This window comes from Hydractinia symbiolongicarpus, chromosome 9 (genome assembly GCF_029227915.1).
Source record: "Hydractinia symbiolongicarpus strain clone_291-10 chromosome 9, HSymV2.1, whole genome shotgun sequence".
NCBI classification, from domain to species: domain Eukaryota; kingdom Metazoa; phylum Cnidaria; class Hydrozoa; order Anthoathecata; family Hydractiniidae; genus Hydractinia; species Hydractinia symbiolongicarpus.
In genome coordinates, this window is record NC_079883.1 from 2,700,544 (window position 1) to 2,710,823 (window position 10,280).

Consider the following 10,280-nt stretch of genomic DNA (forward strand, 5'->3'; position numbering starts at 1 on the left):
AAGACAAGACTAATTAAGCTAGCTGACTAAAAAAAACAAGCGTGGGAGAGTGGGTAAGGAAATAAACAATACAACCTGGCAGCACTACAAAAAACAAGAGCACTGGGAACTAGACTGCGTACAGCCTAGTCCCCAATTGGAAGCCACAAATGGTTGCCGCTGTTACAGTACAAAAGCCAACATGCATATAGTGTCATTTATGATTCAAAGCTCTATAAGTTATCAATCAGAATAAAGGCTGGATACAGGCTAATTAGAAAATCAAATGTTAATCAAGGAATATGTAAATTTATTTTACAATAAAGATGAACTGAATAAATATAAGAAAAATATAGTGATATAATATAGTTAATATAGATTCAGCGGCAGCTGCAACAAGATTTTTTAATAACATATGAAAAACAAAAAATTAACACTGGTTTTATTACTAATTTTTTTGCTGCCAAAAGAAAAAAAATAATAATAATAACATATTATATAATATATATATAATAAAAAATAAAAATAAATAAATGGTTGAGCGCAAAACAGGGATAAATATATTTTAGGAAAAATCATTTTAATCTTTCGAAATTTGTGATTTTTTTGTTACTGGCATACCGTTAGATATGAAAATGAAAGTAGAATACTTATTATATACTACCTACCCCCTGATATATTATTATGATAAGAAAAAAAAAGACTAATATTTTTAATATTAAGGGGCTGTACATATGGAAAATATTTTCTTGGGAACCAGGTAAATATTTACTTAAAACCATATCTCAGTATACAACATACTCCCGATAACTTAAATAAACAATTTATTTTTGGAAAAGAGAAGCAGCCACTTTTTTAAATTTTTGCTACATATTTTCTTTGGAGGTTAAATTATCGCGAGTCGTTTACCTCAAGCGACCGCTAAATAACTCGAAGAAGCGAATGTTGGAGTGATCGGCGGTTAAGGTTATCAATTAATTCTCGGGAGAATTTCTAAAAATAAATCGAGTTATTGGAAGTTCCGGTTATTGAAATATCGACTCATCGGCATAATACTGTATCTCACACGCCAGTTTAAATATTCGCGCGTTTAAATGTTTGAATCTGAACAATTACAGAACATATTTATACAGCGAGAAGGTCCGTCAAAAATCTCTATGATAATTTTTCTCATAAATCTAATATTACCTAAAGATTCCACCAGCACTAATAATGGGTAGCTAATAAATAGTTGGATAGAATCCTCCTAGTTAAAATATAGCGCACTGCGATAGCTCCCTATCAATCAGGAACAGGAACTTCGTTATCAGGAAAAGCTAAACCAACAGCCTTTTGTATCGAATAAAAACAGGACTCTATAAAAAAGAGGTCGAAAATTACACGTTTTACTGCAAATATGAGTATTAGCGGTATAATTTGAGGGATCCTCAGGATTTTTGAGTACCTAAGGCATACCACCTTAATAAAGACAGTGTTAATATTAACGCTTAGTATAAACAATAATATAAACACTTACCAATGCAGCCTTTGCAAGAATTTGGTAGATATTGCAGAACATCGAGATGAACAAACAAGAGATATGCTGGCAGCCCAGCTAATATCATAGCGAGTGCAATTGCGCTTCCTTTAGGTTTATCTGTGATTGGTATGACAGTGAGAAAGATGGAGAAGAGTATCATAATAAACGGAATGGGTAAAAAAACCTAAAAAAATAATTGGTAGTGTAGAAATGACAACTTCTTTATATCAATTTACCCTATACAAACTATTAAATAAAAATCTTTATAAGCAAGGATTCAATTTCGCAGATCGCTCTATCTTTTTTTTTTGCAGCGATTTAATTTCACGAGTAAATCCATTTTTTTATCTGGTATCAAATTTATAGAATTCCGATTTGAAAGCTTTTTTTTCATTTTTTTATCCCAATGTTTTTCTTAAATCGTTTATAATATTCAAAACAACACATCAAAACAAAGTGGACTTGCTTTTTACGCACCTTAGGGTTAACACTATAAAAAGCCCTTCACATGGTTAAACTACAGGACTATTTAAAAAGTATTAACAGATTTAAGACAGCGAAAAATACACACTCGTATTAATAAATAAGTCAATAACATTAGTACAAACTCATTTCTTTCATACCTTGTAAGGTCTTTCCATGTCTTTTCGTTTGAAACGTAGGTATATTAACGCAACAAAACAAGCGCCATAGAAAAGCCAGGATGCAAAACTGAAAAAGTCAATCAGTGTTCCAAATTCAGCTGTGTCTGGGATCAACATAATAAGTGATATCAAGGCCTAAACATCCAAAAAAGGATAAGAAAAACTAGATATAGCACATAATCAAATGATAAGCCATCACTTTAAATGCAGAAACTTTCGCGGACAAGAACTTCGCAAACTTTAAATTTTGGGAATTAGCCACATTAAATTTTTTTTTGTAAAAACCTAAACTAAACGAACCGATGCTCTTGGAACATTTCGTGAATCGCCAACAGCTAAACCAAAAAAATTTTAAAGACTGCAACTCAAAATGTATCTTCTTATTATCAAAGCATAAAAATAATACTTAAATTCGATGGAGTGGAACTTAGTCAAAATTCACGAAATTCACAAGATCTTCTGCAGTTAAGTATATAATACCACAGATTAACGGCTTTATTAACTGAATATAGTGTCAATATGGATTTACTATACGAAACTACAAAATAGGCAACGATGGACAATCTTGACTTTCCAGCACATCAAAATGAAAGTTATTCTATCGAGACAAACAAGTATCAAAAAACATACTAAAAATAACAGTGATGGTAAGGGTGTCTGTCTCTTAACATGGACCATCGACAATACTCTGGGCATGTGGCCGTTTCTTGCAGCAACGTATACAAGCCTAAAAAAACACATAAGAACATACGCAGCATAAATATGACAAAAAAGGATTTAGTGCTGTGGTGGCACCCAACGGAAATCTTAGGGGGGTGGTTATGAAAAAGCAATTTACAGTCTTACCTACCACTACTGAAAGCTAACCCGTTCACAGCACCAAAACATGACAACCCAACTAGAATCGGAATAATAAACTTTCCAGCTCCTAAGTAAATATTACCAAGTTCCTGAAGTGGAAAATAAAATAGATATTGAATTCATGACAACAAATACTTTTCTAATGGCAGAGAAAAATTCTTCAAATTGGTTTAAAAATGACTATTTAATAGCAGGGAAAAATTCTTAAAATTTTAAAAAATGCCTATTTTAACTCAAAAATAATCATCCAGCTTTTGTCCAGGTCATTGAACAATTTCGTGTTACAGTTTACATAGATAATTCTTATTATCACATCCTTATTTTGTGCTTAGTTATGTTAGTTTTCCATCTGACAAACAAAGGGTCCGAAGTTGTTTATTTTGAAATCTATCCATGCCAAATTGATGGAAAACAAGTTATACACATTTTTTAAAGATGAGGGATGCAAACTAATAAAGAAAATGAAGGAGACAAACTACTTTTAAAGATGAGGGAAAACAAAGTTCTTTTAAAGATGAGGGAGACAAACTACTTTTGAAGATGAGGGAGACAAACTACTTTTGAAGATGAAGGAGACAAACTACTTTTAAAGATGAGGAAAACAAAGTTCTTTTAAAGATGAGAGAGACAAACTACTTTTAAAAATAAAGGAGACAAAGAGACAAATTACTTTTATAAAGTCAAATCAATATGTCATATTTAGTTTCTAGCTGATTATTTAAAAAAATCGTTTTCCCAGATTTACATCAATCAATTATTGAATAATACAGTGATTCGTTAACTTTTTGTGACCAAATATATACCAACCAGAGCAACAGCAGGCGATTTCAGAATACCAGCCTTGCCAAGTACACTAATATAAGCTATGTTACACAACACGTAACATCCAATAACCATTACCATTGATATAATTATTGCAATTGGCATATCTCTATGAAAATATATAATAGATGTTGACTAATAAAAATATTCAGACTAAAACTACCTTAATGGTACTAATTTTCGTAGTAAATATTCTTGGTGGTTGGTGAGTTTTTTGCGGAATAAATCTTTGCAAATGGTTAAAATCGAGTGTTTTTTTTTAAGATAGCAGTGAGTTACAAATCGAAATATTAAAAACAAAAGAACTTTTAGGTAACAACAACCATTTATTTACTTGTTTTTAATGTTAAATCTATTTACTTGTTTAAAATGTTACAAAAATAAATTGAATATGTTGCGAGCTTCTCCATTGGTACCAGTTATGTCATTATCATCACGTACTATAGCTGTGCCATCGTTGCACTCTCATTCTAATTCAACATCACTTACATCAGTTTTAAGAAAACTAAATACTTCACGGTAGAAATTACGGCCAAAAACAACGAAAATTAATATCAACGAAAATTGAGCTATCCATAAACAATGTATAGATGGTAAATTGTAATTACATAACTTACCTCCCTGGATTTTTCATTTCTTCGGTTACATAATTTAAAGTGTTCCTAAAATAAACGGAAGTTCATATTATTAGTTATATGCACATGTATAACGTCAATAACATGTAATTATACTGACCAGAGGATTAAAAATAGTGATTCAACAAAATTATATTTTACCCTAAATAGCATGGGTTAACTTGCTAATTCTTTAAGAACAAAAATCCTACCTTACTTATGTATAATCCAAGATAGAAACAATAATTTAAAGTAAAGAACGTACCATCCATCATATGCCCAAAGTCCAGAATAAAATGCAAAGCTGATGTGTCGAATATCACTGGTAGTGTCGTTAAAAGAATTTTTAAAATTAGCAGTATTACCTATGATAAGAACACAAAAAATGTAAATCAAAAATATTTTATTAATATAGACAACAATTAGTTTGTAACAATATAACTAAATTTTCCATCAAGTTTATCATACTATGTAGACTATAATACAAATGGTGGAACAAAACCGACATTTAGGACAAACTTAGAGGCAATGCATTGTGTATATTTTCAAATGTTCAAATTCTTACTATTTCTTAACACCCACCCTAAACTCTTCTCCTTAATAACACTCCCCCTCCCCTGCAAATTGGCTAACAACATTTATTGCAAAAGTGGAAAAATGGCCTATTTTAGGCATGTGTGGTGGCATTTCAGGCCTGATGATGACGTCATTAAATTTTTTATCTGGAATCTGTTTCTGTTAAGACTTTTTACAAGCATGTCAATTCTTGGCATACTTGTGAAGTACACTTTATGCCCCTCCTGCATTATTAAAAGTTTGCTGTATGTTTCCATATTTACCTTTTCCGAGTTCGATGAATCCAATAACAATTAAAATCATAACACATGTCAACTTCGCATATGTAAACACATTTTGTATAATAACAGCCCATCGGACGCTAACACAGTTTATGCTTGTAATTATGGCTAAATTAAAAAACACAAGAAATCTAAACTATTTTAATTATATAAATAATGCAGCTAATAACCATATATACATTTTTACAGGCTTTTTTTCAGTTTGCAAATATCACAGGTTACAAGAATAATTCAAAGTCAACACACTGAGTGATAAGCTTATCACTATAAAGGCGTGAGTATACAAAAAAGGTGTGATATTTTAAAATGCTATTAATTCACCAGAACTTTATTTTAATACATCAATGTATATATTTTTGGAAAGCTTGTATGATTTCCTAAAAACTATTAAGAAAAAATTAAGTTTGAATGTTAAATATACACAAATAAAAAACAACTCCTCTCCTACAAATGAGATCCCATTTACAAAACTACTAGGTTCTCATGTTTGCTGTTTGCTTTTTGGGATCACAAAACATTGTTCTAAAAACGATGCTTAAATTTTTTCTTAACATTTTTTACTTTTGGAGATATTTAGTATTACATCTTTTTTCACAATTTTTAACCTCTGATTGCTGGAAAAGTCATCATAATTCAACTTCTATTCAAACTCACAAAATAAAAAAAAATCGTTTTTAGATCAAACATTCCTCTCCACGCTAGAGGTGCTCTACACCCCAGAGATTTTATAGTTTTGTAAAAGAGGTTTTAAATGTACAAAGTACTCTCTTAAAAAATGAACGTTGTGAAAAAAAGTTTAAAGTTTTTTACAGAATTCTTATACTTCTGCATAAATAATTGGTCACTATGGTAACGACACAGGTTTTTTAAACATCTTTTTATGCTGCACATGTTTGCTCACATTTGCCATCACACACAGTGAATATGGGTAAAACAAAAACAAATTGTAGAAACAAAAATCACAAAAAACCTGATGACTTGAAAAAGTATATTCTTATGGGAGATGTTGTAGCAAAACTTTAAAAGAATCTTTCAACTACATACAAAAATCGTTATCATTATAACCTTGAGTAGTAAAAATTAATACCCAAGATGATTATGTGTGAACTTGATCTTATCACAGCAAAAAACTGATTTATGACAAATTTTTTTATTTTTGGAAAATACCCCAACTTAAATACATTTTTTTCAAAAATATTTTTGCATGGTTAGAAAGATCAGATTTTTTCCTATCCAATCACTGTAAAAATTTTTTTTTGAAAAAAAAATGATTATTTTCCTATATACTCACGCCTTAAAGCTGAATGTAATTTTTCTGCATTAATTTTGCGCCGGTTTAATTTCATGCCTTGCATTTTTTAGGTGATAAATTAGCCTTTCATAAAATACAAAAAAATATGCATATCTGGAATTTAATAAAGATATACTGGCTAAAGAGGTTGATTTCTTATTCAATTAGGTAGGGAATTGTTGAAATACAAACGTGTCTATTTTTTTTACTGCTAGTTTACAACAGTTGGGCTACCAGACATAGGAGTGGAAGAACTGAAAAAAAAAGTAGGTTCTTGATTTTTTCGGTGATTACTTACATCTGCAAGATAAATCCTTACAAAAAATATTTTAAGGAGAAAATTTTAATAGATTTGCATAATAACAATTTCTTTATGCTTTCCGATTTGGTAAGTCAAATTGTCTTTTAGCAGTATGCTTTTAAGTCAAACTGTCTTCTAGCGTTAGGCTTTTAAGGCAACCTTTTTAATGGATAAAACTATTTCTTAGATAGCCATCACTATGCGATTCGGCACAGGTGTCTATCAGCAATGCTATTTGGGAAGTTTTTATAATCTACACAATGTAATCTTTTGCATTTTTGCTCTTACATTCTAAGGCAAATCTGCAAAGATGACTGATAGATATTTAGTACACCGTTAAGGTTTCTTAAATGTGTTTGTAGTATCTCCTGCAACTGTTCCTTCTTATTAAGTTTCTACCCTCCTGCACAAATTTTAATCACATATAAAATATTTAATTAGAAAATTAATCTCCAAAAGAAAAGTAGAGAAAAATTAAAAGTATTATATTTAAATCGATTTACCAATGCTAATCATACTTGAATGTCATCCTAAGTTTTAAAAAACTTTTAAGCAAAAGATGACAGATCAGTGAATACTCATAAAGCAAAAATTGTTTTGTCAATTTCCCTGTGAAACTTGGATTTTCACATTTCATGTGCAAGTTACACAACTATATCTTTTAAGTTTCATGAAAATCTGGGTTATTGAAAAAAAAAAATATTGCAAAACACCAGAAAAAGTTCTAGAAAAGGTTTTTAGCATAAAAATGACATTTCAAAGCATGAATTGGATACTTTTGTGGCAGTTTACATACAGATTCTGCCACAAAGTCCATATATATATCTTAATTATTAAAGGAATTGCAGTTGATTAAAAACATTTCACCTTAAAGGCAAGAAAGTTGAGAATAATTACATGCAGAAGTGCCTATTTGTGTTTGGTGTTGTTGTTTATGAGATTATTTGCCACCCCATCTTTCCGCAAAACAACAACCTTAAGACTAATATTTCACGGTAATAATTTTTGCAAGATTTATTATTTGCAACTTAGAAAAAGAAAATTGAGCCATATTATATAATAGATTTGCTGAGACAAAGGTTATTAAAATACTTTGTGGGAACTAAATTTCAGTGTCCAGGCAAATGTCAAAACATTCCTTCCATCCTCAATATCCCCAATTGGACTCATCGTCTGAGCTTTTCAGCCATATTGTTGACACATAGATTCTTAATTGTTTGAAAAGAACATAATAAGACAATTTAAAACAGAAAAATTACATAAAATTGACATCATCCATCCATTTCGAAGTTATTTTATAAGTTATAAGAAGTTATAAGTGCATTGTACTGGCTTCATTTATGTAAATTAAGCTATTGACATTGTGACGTTTAATTTGTCAATTAACATTTGCGACATTCATTTCAACTCCAAAGAAAAGGGACCCTTAACTTTACAACACAATATTACAAAAACAGTCCGAAACTCAACATTAAATGCCAGTGTTTAAAAGCCAAAACAAAAGATAAAAAAAAATAGCTAGCTATAGCTAACTATAGTTACCGATGCAAAAAAATGCCAGCAATTTAATAACCATAACAGGGACTTCTTGATCATCATTGTAAAATGGGCGAGCTACATACTCTGCAAAAATCATTGAAATAATAGCAGCAGCAGATGGACGAATGACGAGAGTCCCAGTCCATGAAAAAAGAAATGCTGGTATAGGACCAAAGGCTTCAAAAAGATAAGCATATTCTGCCCCAGACTTTGGTATTGCAGTCCCCAATTCAGCATAACATAGAGCTCCAAATAGAGCTATAATACCACATAATACCCAAACAACAAGTGATAAACCAAGAGATCCAGTGTATGTTAGAACTCCTTTTGGTGATAAAAATATTCCGCTACCAATAATGCTTCCAACTATTATTCCCACACCACCTAAAATTGTAACCGTCTTTTGTAATTGTATTCCTTCTATGGAAACCCTACTAGGAGATACGACTTTAGGATCAGTAATGGAGTCAATCAATTCATGCTTCTCTGCTGCATCCATCATTATTTTTTTATTGCAGATAATAGTACAAAGTAAAGATAAAAATTCTAATAAGCCATTCTTCTTTCTTCTTGCCTGGCTTGCTTTCTCTTTTTGAATACTACACACTACTACATCTAATCTTGCTTTCTCTTTTTGAATACTACACACATGGAAAACAGAATGACTGAGCTACCATCTTTATTTACAAATTCTGAAAAACTGATTGGTTGTCTTCACGTTGCTAAACAAAGCATAGCAATATGGCACGTGATAAAAACATGAAAAATATAAGCAACAATCAAAAAAAGAAAGGGGTTAATTGTTATTTCGAACATCCTTCCTGCAAGTTATCCATTATTTATTAAAATTATTTTAACCTGATGCAATAAAAACATAAATATTTAAAGTAATATTGGAAATCTTAACTTCTTAACTTCGCCAAAATTAGTAGTTAGTAGTAGTAGTAGTAGTAGTATGTGTTCATAGTCAGTTTTACCTTTTTCATAGCTTATAAACTGTTTTTCTTTGAGAGAGATAACTACGAAACCAATTGAATGATATGTTTCTGATACCATAAGATTCGAGTTTTTTTATTAGAATTTCGTGATCTACGGTGTCAAAGCCTTTTGATACATGACCCAACCCATCCGGGACGGGCGATACCAACATGATGTTCGTATCGCTGTCTCCGTGTGTCAAAAGATACAAGATACCCTGAGGTCAAGGTTGTCACTGACCATGGATGCACTGACCTAGCACAAACAGAACCATCGTCTGTTTTGACGAAGTAGGGCACGTTAAATATGTGTAAAAGTTTGCGTTTGGTTCATAAATATACGGAACTGTACATTTTTATTAAAAATTGCTGGCAAAAACAAAACAGAAAAAAGTATATACATTTGGAAATTATAAATCAGCAAAACGCGAAAAAATTTTCATGCGAAGTAATGAATGTTCTTCAATGCCCAAAAGTTTTTTCACCACGGAAAAAATCATATAATGGGGAAATCATAATGGTAGTGATTTTTTTCTTCTTTAATCATCAACAACAATAACATTTGGTGTTTTTATTCTTACTTGGTGGGAACGAGATTGGAATACATATGCAATTTACCAAATAAATTAATTTCTTGGGTTTTGGCATGCGGCAACAGTTTTTCACTCATAAACGAACTTTATTTGAATTCGTAAACGTTTTTGCCGCAAAATATGACGATTTTTTGACCTCACGTAAGTTTCTGTCCCGTAAAAGTAGTTAAGCGGTAAAAATCCCTGAAAAAAGCGGGGGTGGTTACGCAGTTTTGAAAAAATGTTTTCAACAAAACAAAAACAATATGGCAACTTTGCATTGGTATATTTACTTTTTTAACTG

General features: G+C 31.0%; 2 protein-coding genes across 5 annotated transcripts in view; one reads left to right on the forward strand and one right to left on the reverse strand.

Annotated features, from left to right (window-relative positions):
- The window catches only part of LOC130657644 (U6 snRNA-associated Sm-like protein LSm7), a 92,079-nt gene that overhangs the window by 57,862 nt on the left and 23,937 nt on the right, over positions 1 to 10,280 (forward strand). The window lies entirely within an intron of this gene.
- LOC130657636 (b(0,+)-type amino acid transporter 1-like) lies at positions 218 to 9,092 on the reverse strand. Its single transcript, XM_057460640.1, has 10 exons — positions 8,431 to 9,092; positions 5,279 to 5,404; positions 4,705 to 4,804; positions 4,443 to 4,487; positions 3,811 to 3,934; positions 2,989 to 3,092; positions 2,773 to 2,869; positions 2,122 to 2,277; positions 1,496 to 1,682; positions 218 to 1,334 (listed from the first exon to the last, which is right to left on the reverse strand). Exons 1-10 carry the CDS (start codon positions 8,927 to 8,929, stop codon positions 1,261 to 1,263), a joined length of 1,512 nt encoding a protein of 503 aa, XP_057316623.1. The 5' UTR covers positions 8,930 to 9,092; the 3' UTR covers positions 218 to 1,260.